Genomic DNA, 12,964 nt, shown 5'->3' on the forward strand with positions numbered 1-12,964 from the left:
GCACCTTGTAATCCCTACATACTGATACGGTCCGCTCTCCTACACAGTAAAGAGAACTATTGAAATCCAAAGGCCCTGGGAACTAAGAGCAGGAAAGCCAGAAATTTCTGCCCAGCTCTCTTATGATCACTGCAGCGAGTGTTTCACTGAAGGTGAAGTCAGCTCTGGTAGTGAACAGAATTGGCAGTGAGGAATCTTGCCTTTTGCTTCTGCATATCGGTTATTGGTCCATCATGTGTGTGTGGTCTTTCACTGTTTCTATTGTGTTTCTTAGTATTTACTGTGAATTCCTACAAAAAAATGAACCTCGGGGTTGTATGTGGTGTACTTTGATAATAAATTTACTCTGAACTGTACTGGTGCTTGAACCCCTGGATGTGATCACAGAAGAACCAACCTGAATCCTTAACAAGCACGCTGGGGATGAGACCTACTTCGCGAGCACCAATTTAGAATGATCCAAAGGTCCACCTCTGTATAGATACTGCAAGTCTTTAGCAGAAACAAGAACGTGTAGACGCCATTCTGTGCACCGTAGGATGCCATGAGCTGCAGTTTGTTACTGACCAGACCTTCTACGTAATCATGAGCTTGCTTCAGCCCAGTATACAAAGGAGAATGGTCTGGCCTGTCCTTGAGTGATTCCATAGAACCTTTCATATCTGCTGAGACAGTAGAAAGGACCTTGGTTCAGTCTCACACCTGGTACACTCAATTTCAAAACAAATAATTGTTTCGGATTTTTTTTGCATTTGCACATCGGTTGTTTGTTGGTCTTGTGTGTGGCTTTTCGTTGGCGCTATTGCTTTTCCTTGTATTTACTGTGAATGCCTGCAAGAGAGTGAATCTCAGGGTTGCATATGGTCACATAAGTACTTTGATAATAAATTTTACTTTGAACTTTGAAATCCCTGTCTGTGCGGCTTTCCCTCTGTACTGCACCGGAGTGTCAGCCTGTGTTGCCTTCGAGTGGTACTCAAGTTCACGTGATTCTGACTCGTCAGTGAGCATGTAACCCTAACAACCACCCGGTTCCCCCAGCCAGCTTCGAATGCCCTGGGATGGGCCAATGACACCTGCCCCTTAAAGATGAAAGATTATTTGTGACATGAACGGTACATGAAAACATTGACGTAAATGCATCATTTGCATCAATGACCAACACAGCGTGCGAGTGTTGCTACACTTCCTGTGCCAATATACCACACCCACAGCTTATTAACCCTTACTATTTCGTGCATTGTTTCGGAGCGTGGGAGGAAAATCCATGCGTTTACAGGGAGAATGCACAGGTAGGGTGAGGGTTGAGCCCTGATCGTTAGAACTGTAAAGTGTCCCACTAGCCACTTTGCTACCATGCTGCCCAGCTCTCCGTTCAGAGGCGATTATCTGTAGGTAATGCCGTCTCACTCAGCTACACAGAATGGCGACGATGCGACCATTTCACCAGTGCTGAAGCACCAGGCAGAGAGCAAACAGCCAAAACTGCTGTTCTCAGTGCAAAAGGAGAGAATCCAGGAACATTATGGCGTAGACTGAACCATCACTAGTAAGTACGTTCTGGTGGCACAGAAACTCCTAATCCAGAGGGATTTTCATCGATTTGGATGTTCTGGATGTGAAGAGGGATCTCTTCAGGAGGGCAAGTGTCAGGTTGCTGTAGATCCCTGGAACATCACCGCACCTTCATAGCTTCTCTGACTTCATGTAGGATGGGATGGTTCCCCGGGCTGTCAGGCCCTCAAACCGTTTGTAGGTATAGTTGATGAAGACCCAGTCCTTAGATTTATAGTCAGATTCAGACTCATTTGGCACTGGAAGCAAAAATAATAAGATTAAAGATTGGCTTTGTTTGTGACAAATAGGCACATGAATGTGAGGAAAATGAAAGAATATGGACATGAAGACAATAATATGTAAGAGCAGAATTAGCCCAATGAGTCTGCTCCGCCATTCCATCATGGCTGATCCCAGATCCCACTCAACCTCCTACACCTGCCTTCTTGCCATATCCTTTGTTTCCCTGACCAATCAGGAAACGATCAACCTCTGCCTTAAGTACACCCATGGTCTTGGCCTCCACCGCAGTCTGTGGCAGAGAATTCCACAGATTCACTACTCTGGCTAAAAAAATTCCTCCTAACCTCTGTTCTAAAAGGTTAGCCCTCAATTCTGAGGCAGTGCTCTCTAATTCTGGATACCCCACCACAGGAAACAACCTCTCCACATCCACCCTATCTGGTCCTTTCAACATTCGGTAGGTTTCAATGCGATCTCCCCCCCCCCACCCCCACCACCACCACCACATTCTTCTAAATTCCAGTGAGTACAGGCCCAAAGCTGCCAAACACTCTTCATATGTTAACCCCTGCATTCTCAAAATCATCCTCGTGGACCTCCTCTGGACTCTCTCCAATGACGATATATCCTTTCTGAGATATGGGGTCCATGCAGCTGCTGAATCCAAACGAATGACTGAGACCAATTCAGTTTAGCATGAGTGGTGTCACAGGAGTTGCCAGTCAGCATTGAACTCAGTGTAGGACCACCTTAGGGACTACAGCTCCAATTCTTTCCTCGGGGTTTACTACAACTCCTTCCCCATGAGTTGGTATGGCTACAAGGCAGCGGAGATTTGAGATCAGTTTTCTTTTTCCTAGCTGAGCTGCCAACCACAGCTAACAAGCTCCGTCTGTCCAGAGTGAATGGTTTAAGGTGCCATAACCTGCCTTTGCCCCTTCTCCTGGCAGGTTTTTCTAACTGGAAGGTTGACCATGGAACTAATGAGACATGCAAATGGACACCAGCCTTACCGGTTCACCATTGGTCCTCTGGGGGGCAGGTAATTTCATGTTGCCTTGGGACTGTCTGTACAACAGGTCCTGCAGGGATCTTGTGTACAGAGAATCACATCATCCTGCAAACCCCTGACCAGCAAATCACATCAGAGGCACTAAAGCAGCTCATCAAAGTGCAGACTCATTGCGAACACTGTCCCCAATCAGAAATGGGTAAAATTAAACACATTTCCCATGGAATCTCATTTCCAAACATGCAGTATATGAAAACAAGATGATAACTGACCAATCTATTTTATCTTTCTCTTCCCCTGTGCAATAACACCATAAGACATTAGGCCATACAGCCGATCAAGTCTGCTCTGCCATTCCATCATCACGGCTGATTTATTTTCCATTCTCCTGTCTTCTCCCCATACCCTTTGATGCCCTAATCAAAAATCTGACTAACCAAAAAGTACAGGTTACACTTGAACCTAAGGTGGACCAATATCTTTGCATGCTGGTTTGCTAAAACTGAATTTGGAAGAGCTATGGGAACTGGAATGATAGGGATGACAATGGGGCAGTTAGTATACAAGTGTATGCAGTGTGTAGTGAGACTGTGAAGAAGGACAGACAGATGATAGGGCAAAATTTCAGACAGTGAGATGAGTTAAATTGTAACGGGACAAAATCAAAAAGGGTGATGAATACAGGACTGAAGTGGTTATATTTGAATGCACACTGTATATGGAATAAGGTAAATGATCTTGCAGCACATCTACAGATTGGCAGGTATGACATGGGCATCACTGAGTCATGGCTGAAAGAAGATCATAGTTGGGATTCAAGAATACACACTGTATGAAAAGGACAGTAAGTAGATAAAAATATAGGTAAGGGAGCCAAAAATATCCAAGAGAATACCAAAGCTTTTTGTCAGATATATAAAGAGTAAAAGAGAGGTGATATTGACTGTCAGACTACTGTAAAATGATGTAGGAGGGGTAGCAAAGGGGGACAAAGAATTGATAGGTGAACTTAATAAGTATTTTGCGTCAGTCTTCACTGTGAAGACACTAGCAGTATGCCAGTGTCAGGGAGCAGAAATAAGTGTTGTTGCTATTAGGGAGAAGGTTCTTGGGAAACTGAAAGGTCAGAAGGTAGATAAATCACTTGGACCAGATGGACTACACCCCAGGGTTCTGAAATCCCTAAATTCTAGGATGGTTCCAGAGAACTGGAAAATATCACTCCACTCTTCAAGAAGGGAGGCAGACAGAAGAAAGGAAATTGTAAGTCAGCTAGCATGACTTCAATGGTTAGGAAGATATTGGGCTCCATTATTAAGGATGAGGATTCAGGGTACTTGGAGGCACATGATAAAGTAGGCTGAAGTTAGCATGGGGGAAATCTTGCCTGACAAATCTTTTGGGATTCTTTGAGGAATTAATGTAGGATGGGCAAGGAAGAGTCAGTGGAAATTGATCATTTGGATCTTCAGAAGGCCTTTGAAAAGATGCCGCACATGAAGCTGTTTAACAAGATAAGATCCTACGGTATTACAGGAATGGATATTAGATAATCTGATTGGCAGGAGGCAAAGAATGGGGAAAAAGGGCGTCTTTTCTGGTTGACTGCCAGTAACAAGTTGTGTTCCGCAGGGGAACTACTTCTTTTCACATTATATGTCAATGATTTGGGTGATGGCATTATGGCCAAGTTGCAGATGATACAAAGATAGTTGGAGGGACATGCAGTCTTAAGGATGCAGGGAGTCTGCAGAAAGACTTGGACATATTTGGAGAATGGACAAAGAAGTGGCAGATGGAATATAGTGTAGGGAAATATATGGTCATGTACTTTGGTAGAAGGAATAAAGATATAAGACTATTTTCAAAGGTGTAAGAAAATTCAAAAATCAGAGGTGCAAAAGGACTTGAGAGTTCTTGTGCAGGATTCCGTGAAAGTTGATTTGCAGGTTGAGTCGGTGGTAAGAAAGACAAGTGCAATATTAGCATTCTTTGGAGTATTGTGAGCAGTTCTGGCCCCTTATCTAAGAGAAGTTGTCCTAACATTGGAGTGAGTCCAGAGAAAGTTCATGAGAATAATTCCAGGAACAAAAGAGTTAACGTAGAAGACTGAGGGGGGATATCTGTGAAAATCACCGTATATTGAAAGGCCTAGGTAAAATGGATGTGGAGAAGATGTTCCTTAAAGTGAGTGGGTGTAGGACCAGAGGGAACAGCCATAGGACAGAGATGAGGAATTTCTTTCACCAAAGAGTGATGAACTTGTGGAATTCTTTGCCACAGACAGCTGTGGAGGCCAAGTAATTGGGTATAAAGTGGAGGTTGATAACTTCTTGATCAGTCAGGGTGTCAAAGGTTACAGGGAGAAGGCAGGAGAATGGGGTTCAGAGGGTTAATAAATCAGCCAGGACAGAAATGCAGAGCAGACCCAATGGGGTGAATGGCCTAATATGATACCCTGTTTATAACAGGCTGTATGTGATTATCTGGTTTGATTACAAGATTCTATTGTCATGTTCTCCAATTCAAACAACAGATAGGTATATCAGGGACAAATCTGACCAATCTGCCCTACCTGGCTGCAAGATACCAGAGTCAGGAAAATCATCAAAATTGGAAGTGTCGTCTATGCTTCTTATCTCGATGGGAATTGCCGCTGGGCGCTCTCTGCCAAACAGAAATACACGGACATCAATGTTCCATTCAAAGTTCAAAATAAATTTATTATCAAAGTACATGTATGTCACCATATTCAATCCTGAGATTCATTTACATGGGCTATGTAGCAAGCACACCAAGACCACCAGACTCAAAAACAATTACTTTCCCCAAGCAGTAAGGCTGATAAACACCTCCACCCACTAACCCACCCCTCCTCACCTCCAACCACCACTACTTTATCATTTCCTATCAGTCAACTTATGTACAGACTCTCCCATGCCCAGTGTCATTTTATGGACATATAACCAATCTATGTATAGAGGCTATCTACTGTATGTATTAATATTTATTGTATTTTTTATGACTGTGTCCTTTATCTTATCGTGCTTGTGCTGCATTGGATCCGGAGTAATAAATGTTTCATTTCCTTTACACCTGTGTATTGGAAATGACATTAAACAATCTTGAATTTTCTTGCAGAAATTTACAGGAAAATAAAGAAATACAATGAAATTTATGAAAAACAGCCAATGTGCAAAAGGAAATAAATTGTGCAATAAAACAAAATAAGTAAATAATACTGAGAATATGAGTGTCAAGTCCTTGAAAGTGAGTCTATAGGAACAGTTCAGTGATGTGGTGAGTGAACTTATCCACACTGGTTTAAGAGCCAGTGGTTGAGGGGTTACAACTGTTCCTGAACCTGATGGTGTGTGTCTTGAAGCTCCTGCACCTTCTGACCGATGGTAGTATCAAGAAACATCCAAAGACATCGCCACCAAAACAATTTATATGTCTGTGGTTACAATGGGGTAAAACCTGCTCCAAGTGTGGCCTGACAAATGGTTGATAAAGCCTCAGCATTACATCCTTGCTTTTGTATTCAAGTCCTCTTGAAACAAATGCCAACATTTCATTTGCCTTCCTTACCACTGACTCAGGCTGCAAGTAAATCCTTAGGGAACCCTAGACGAGGACACCAAAGTCTCTTTGCACCTGAATTTGTTCTCCATTTGGAAAACTGTCTATGCTTTTATTCCTTCTACCAAAGTGCCTGACCATACACTTCCCTACATTATATGCCATCTTTTGCTCCTTCACCCATTCTCCTTGAGTGTCATCGTATTTTAGCAGACTCCATTCTTCCTCAGACCAGCTACCCCTCCATTTAGCTTGGTATCGTCCACAGACCTGGCCACAAAGCCATCAATTCAGTCATCCAGATCATTGACATATAACAGAAATACAAGCAGTCCCAATACCAATTCTCGCGAATCACCACTAGTCACTGGCACCCAACCAGAACAGGCCATAAGACCATAATGTACAGGAGCAGAATTAGGCCATTTGGCCCATCATGTCTGCTCTGCCATTTCATCATGGTTAATCCAATTTTCCTCTCAGCTTCAATCTCCTGCATTCTCCCCTTGTCCCTTCATGCTCTGACTAATCAAGAATCTATCAACCTTTTACTAACACACCCAATGTCTTGGCCTCCACAGCTGTGTGTGATAACAAATTCCACAGATTCACCACCATCTGGCTAAAGAAATTTATCCTCACCTCTGTTCTAAAATGATGTCCGCTCTGCTGAGGCTGTGTCCTCTGGTCTTAGACTCCACCACCAAAAGGCCCCCTTTAATCCCACACTTTGCCTCCTGCCAGTCAGCCAAACTTCTATCCATGTTGGTATCTTTCCTGTAATACCATGGGTTATTAACCTTGTTAGGCAGCCTCATGGCAGCAACTTGTCAAAGACCATCTGAAAATCTAACAACTGACCAAGTTGTCTACCTGAGCTGGTCCTATTTTCCTGCAATTTGCCCACATCTCTCCAAATCTTTCCTGTCGACATATCTGTCCAAGTGTCTTTCAAATACAGTGGATTCCAGTTAATTGGGGCAGCAGCTTATTTGGGACAACTCTTAAAAACAAAAACAAATTGAGAACAGATTGACATACTTTATTGATCCCGAAGGAAATTGGGTTTCATTAAGGCCGCACCAACCAAGAATAGTGAAAAATATAGCAATATAAAACCATAAATAATTAAATAATAATAAGTTAATCATGCCAAGTGGAAATAAGTACAGGACCAGCCTATTGGCTCAGGGTGTCTGACACTCCAAGGGAGGAGTTGTGAAGTTTGATGGCCACAGGTAGGAAATGACATCCTATGACGCTCAGTGTTGCATCTCGGTGGAATGAGTCTCTGGCTGAATGTACTCCTGTGCCTAACCAGTACATTATGGAGTGGATGGGAGTCATTGTCCAAGATGGCATGTAACTTGGACAGCATCCTCTTTTCAGACACCACTGTCAGAGAGTCCAGTTCCACCCCCACAACATCACTGGCCTTACGAATAAGTTTGTTGATTCTGTTGGTGTCTGCTACCCTCAGCCTGCTGCCCCAGCACACAACAGCAAACATGATAGCACTGGCCACCACAGCCTCGAAGAACATCCTCAGCATCGTCTGGCAGATGTTAAAGGACCTCAGTCTCCTCAGGAAATAGAGATGGCTCTGACTCTTCTTGTAGACAGCCTCAGTGTTCTTTGACCAGTCCAGTTTATTGTCCATTTGTATCCCCAGGTATTTGTAATCCTCCTCCATGTCCACACTGACCCCTTGAAAGGAAACAGGGGACACCGGTGGATTAGCCCTCTTCAGGTCCACCACCAGCTCCTTAGTCTTTTTCACATTAAGCTGTAGATGATTCTGCTCACACCATGTGACAAAGTTTCCCACCATAGCCCTGTATTCAGCCTCATCTCCCTTGCTGATGCATCCAACTATGGCAAAGTCATCAGAAAACTTCTGAAGATGGCAAGACTCTGTTGTAGCTGAAGTCTGAGGTGTAGATGGTGAAGAGAAAGGGAGACAGGACAGTCTCCTGTGGAGCCTCAGTGCTGCTGACCACTCTGTCTGACACACAGTGTTGCAAGCGCACGTACTGTGGTCTGCCAGTCAGGGAATCAATAATCCATGACACCAGGGAAGCATCCACCTGCATCACCGTCAGCTTCCCAGGATTCCCCTCACTTATTTGGGACACTGTGCTACTTAATTAGGATAGAATACTTTTGCTGAACAGGTTCTAACTAGCATCAGTCATATTTGCTTGTGTGGCCATTAGGCACAACACCATGCTTAAAGCAAATAGTTTTGAAATAGCGTCATTTGCACGTGTTTGTTTTCAGAAAACAGTGATTTTTGTCACTGATAGTTAGCGAGAAATGTGAAGTAACACAATTCAGAACTGTTTTGCTCACTATAATTTCAAGCATTCAGGCTTGGAGATGCCAGAAATGGCCAGGCGTGAAAATGCTTCAACAAGTTAGGTACTACAAAGAATTTGAAGGTATTGACAATCATGTTGAATGTTACAATGAAAACGAAGATTTGGAGGGTGCAATCATTGAAAACATTGTTTGAAGACAATCCTTTATCTGATTTTGTTCAATGCATACACTGGATGAATCTCTCCATCAATAGCTATTAGGAACTAATACACAGTTCTATACGACTGTAGCAGTATTGGTAGTGTTCTAATTTCTGCATTTCATTTAAATCCATAATTTGTTACTCAGTTAGACAGTCTTTGTCTTTGTTATACCTCTAAACTTCAGCTTATTGGGACAGCCCCTTAACTCAGCCAAAATGTACTGGTCCCGATGTCCCCATTTACTGGAATCCACTGCATTACTATACTGTACCATATTGTGTAAATGACAATAAACCTGAGTTTAGCTTTGAATGTAATACTACTTGGTGGAATCGCTGCTTGTTGTTTAACCCTTTGGGTCCAGGGTGAGATTTTGAAAGTTGGTGAATGGGGAAAATGTTCTACACCCTCTAGTACATCTGCAAAAAGTCATTATCTGCTCCTGTATCTTCTGGTTCATGAGAATGATTCCAGGATGAAAAGATTAACATATGAGGAGTGCTTGATGGCTCTGGGCCTGAACTCACTAGAACTTAGAAGAATGACAGGGGATCTAGTTGTAACCTATCGAATATTGAAAGGTCTAGATAAAGTGGATGTGGAGCTGATGTTTCCTATAGTGGGTGAGTCTAGGACCAGAGGGCACAGCATCAGAATAGAAGGATTTCCCTTTAAAACAGAGATGAGGAGGAATTTCTTTAGCCAGAGGGTGGTGAATCTGTGGAGGCCAAGTTATTGAGTATATTTAAAGCAGAGGCTAATAGGCTCTTGATCAGTAAGGGTGTCAGAGGTTTCATGGAGAAGGCAGGAGAATGGTGTTAATAGGAATGATAAATTAGCCATAATGGGAAGGCAGAGCAGACTCAGTGGGCTGAATGGCCTAATTCTGCTCCTATGTCTTATTTTCTTAATGTCTTCTGGTCCAGAATACTGAGCTACAGTTCCAGGCCCAACATTATCAACTACGCTCAAGAGCATTGCGTTAGTGTAATTCTTTACAGCATTAGCTGTAAGATTTGAGTTCAGTTCCAAGTGCGGTCTGTAAGGAGTTTGTACATTCACCCTGTGACTGCATGGATTTCCTCCAGGTGCTCGTTTCCTCCCAAATTCCAAAGGCGTACACATTAAAGAACAAAGAACAATACAGCACAGTACAGGCCATTCAGCCCACAATGTAGTGCCGACCCTTAAACCCTGCCTCCGATATAACCCTCCACCTTAAATTCCTCCATATACCTGTCTAGTAGTCTCTTAAACTTCACTAGTGTATCTGCCTCCACCACTGACTCAGGCAGTGCATTCCACACACCAACCACTCTCTGAGTAAAAAAACCTTCCTCTAATATCCCCCTTGAACTTTCCTCCCTTTACCTTAAAGCCATGTCCTCTTGTACTGAGCAGTGGTGCCCTGGAGAAGAGGTGCTGGCTGTCCACTCTATCTATTACTCTTAATATCTTGTACACCTCTATCATGTCTCCTCTCATCCTCCTTCTCTCTCCTTCTAGACTAAGGCCCTAGCTCCCTTGTTAAGGTTAGCAAGTTTGGAAGCACAGCAACACTTGTGAACTACCTCCAACACATCCTCAGACTGCGTTGGTCATTGACACAAACGACAACTTTTACTGTATCTTTCGATGCACATATGGCAAATATAGCTCATCTTTCATCTTTATCTTTAAGCACACTTTGTTTCTGTCTTCCTCACCAGATTCTCCTGCTGTTGAGTTTACCTGATGTGTTCCCAGTCTATCCCTTCGAAGAATGGGTGGTTTTTAATTTCGTCCACGCCACCAGCACCAATTCTGTCCCCAGCTCCACAGCAGAACCTGCAAACAGAAAATGAGACAAGATCTGTTGGGCTCAGCTCTTGTAGCAATGCTCCCGGTGAGACCCCCTCTTCATCAGTGAATCCTGAATTAGATTGGGTCAGGCTTTGAGTACCTCTGCTCCATCCTCCATGAAAGATGGGATTTCCCAATTTCCTCTAGGGCCATGCTGAGGTCACTCTTAGATTGGAGGAGCAATACCTCATATTTCATTTGGATAGCCTCCAACCCGATAGGATGAAGATTGATTTCTCAAACTCTGGTAATTTCTATCCCACTCCACCTTCTCTCTTCTTCCATTCCTCAGTCTCATTTTTCTCTCATCCTTTCTCTTCTGCTCAGCTGCCTATCACCTCCTTCCGGTGCTCCTCCTCATTCCCTTTCTCTGATAGTCCACTATCCTCTGCTATCAAATTTCTTTCCACATATCACTTCCCAGCTTCTTACTTCATGCCCCCCTTCCCCACCCACCCACCTTCCAGTACATCTGGTCTCACTATCCTCTGACAACTTGTTCTCCTTCCCCTTCCCCCATCTTCTTATTCTGGCTTCTTCCCCCTTCTTTCCAGTCCTGAAGAAGGGTCTTGTCCTGAAATGTCAACTGTTTATTTCCCTCCACAGATGCTGCCTAACCTTCTGAGTTCCTCCAGCATTTTGTGCGTGTTGCTTTGGGATTTCCAGCATCTGCAGATTCTCTTGTGGTTTCCAAAAGACTATAAGGAGCAGAATTAGACCATTCGGCCCATCGAGTCTGCTCCACCCTTTCATCATGGCTGATCCGTTTTTCCTCTCAGCCCCAATCTCCTGCCTTTTCCCAGTATCCACACCCTGGTGAATCAAGAGTCTATGAAACCTCTGCCTTAAATATACAGAAAGGTTTGACCTCCACAGCTGCCTGAGGCAATCAATTCTACAGATTCACCACTCTCCAGCTAAAGAAATTTCTCCTCCATTTCCTTTCTAAAAGGATGCCCCTCTATTCTAAGACAGTGTTTTCTGGTCTTAGACTCTCGAGCCACCAAACACTCTTCATATGACAAGCCATTCAATCCTGCAATAATTATTTGTGATTTCAATTTGCCTATCGCCACAATAGGTCAATGGCAGATGCAATCTCAATGGCTCTTCACACGGCTTTAGACCACTTGGACAACACAAACACCTACGTCATTAACTATAGCTCAGCATTTAACACCGTCATTCTCACAATCCTGATTGAGAAGTTGCAGAACCTGGGCCTCTGTACCTCCCTCTACAATTGGATCCTCAACTTCCTAACTGGAAGACCACAATCTGTGCAGATTGGTGATAACATCTCCTCCTCTTTGATGATAAACACAGGTGCACCTCAGGGGTGTGTGCTTAGCCCACTGCTCTTTTCTCTGTAAACACATGACCGTGTAGCTAGGCATAGCTCAAATACCACCTACAAATTTGCTGACAATACAACAATTGTTGGTAGAATCTCAGGTGATAACGAGAGGGTGTAAAGGAGTGAGATATGCCAACCAGTGGAGTGGTGCCGCAGCAACAACCTGGCACTCAACGTCAGTAAGACCAAAGAGCTGATTGTGGACTTCAGGAAGGGTAAGACGAAGGAACACATACCAATCCTCATAGAGGGATTAGAAGTGGAGAGAGTGAGCAGCTTCAAGTTCCTGGGTGTCAAGATCTCTAAGGATCTAACCTGGTCCCAACATATCGATGTAGTTATAAAGAAGGCAAGATACTGGCTATTCTTTATTAGGAGTTTAAAGAGATTTGGCATGTCAACAAATACACTCAAAAACTTCTATAGTTGTACCATGGAGATCATTCTGACAGGCTGCATCACTGTTTGGTACGGGGGGAGGGGGGAGCTACTGTACAGGACTGAAAGATGCTGCAGAGGGATGTAAATTTAGTCGGCTCCATCTTGGGTACTAGCCTACAAAGTACATAGGACATTTTCAAGGAGCAATGTCTCAGAAAGGTAGCATCCATTATTAAGGACCTCCAGCACCCAGGGCATGCCCTTTTCTCACTGTTACCATCAGGTAGGAGATACAGAAGCCTGAAGGCACACACTCAGTGATTCAGGAACAGCTTCCCCTCTGCCATCTGATTCCTAAATTAACATTGAACCCTTGGACACTACCTCACTTTTAAATATATACTATTTCTGTTTTTTGCATGGTTTTTAATATATTCAATATAGTATACTGTAATTGATCTGCTT

The 12,964-nt window shown here is 43.5% G+C and overlaps 1 protein-coding gene across 3 annotated transcripts in view; it reads right to left on the bottom strand.

Annotated features, from left to right (window-relative positions):
- Positions 1 to 1,170: 1,170 nt before the first annotated feature.
- The window catches only part of LOC132398716 (serine/threonine-protein kinase 38-like), a 72,086-nt gene continuing 60,292 nt past the window's right edge, over positions 1,171 to 12,964 (bottom strand). For 2 of the 3 annotated variants that reach the window (XM_059978536.1, XM_059978537.1), the window contains 3 exons: positions 10,651 to 10,746; positions 5,388 to 5,479; positions 1,171 to 1,814 (listed from right to left, as the gene is read on the bottom strand). In XM_059978536.1, coding sequence (XP_059834519.1) covers positions 1,687 to 1,814; positions 5,388 to 5,479; positions 10,651 to 10,746 — 316 coding nt within the window. In that variant the 3' untranslated portion in view covers positions 1,171 to 1,686. Of the gene's footprint in view, positions 1,815 to 5,387; positions 5,480 to 10,625; positions 10,747 to 12,964 lie in introns of those variants that run through there. The other variant, XM_059978538.1, reaches the window with a different exon arrangement.

The sequence above is a fragment of the Hypanus sabinus genome, chromosome 8 (genome assembly GCF_030144855.1).
Source record: "Hypanus sabinus isolate sHypSab1 chromosome 8, sHypSab1.hap1, whole genome shotgun sequence".
Taxonomy (NCBI): Eukaryota; Metazoa; Chordata; class Chondrichthyes; order Myliobatiformes; family Dasyatidae; genus Hypanus; species Hypanus sabinus.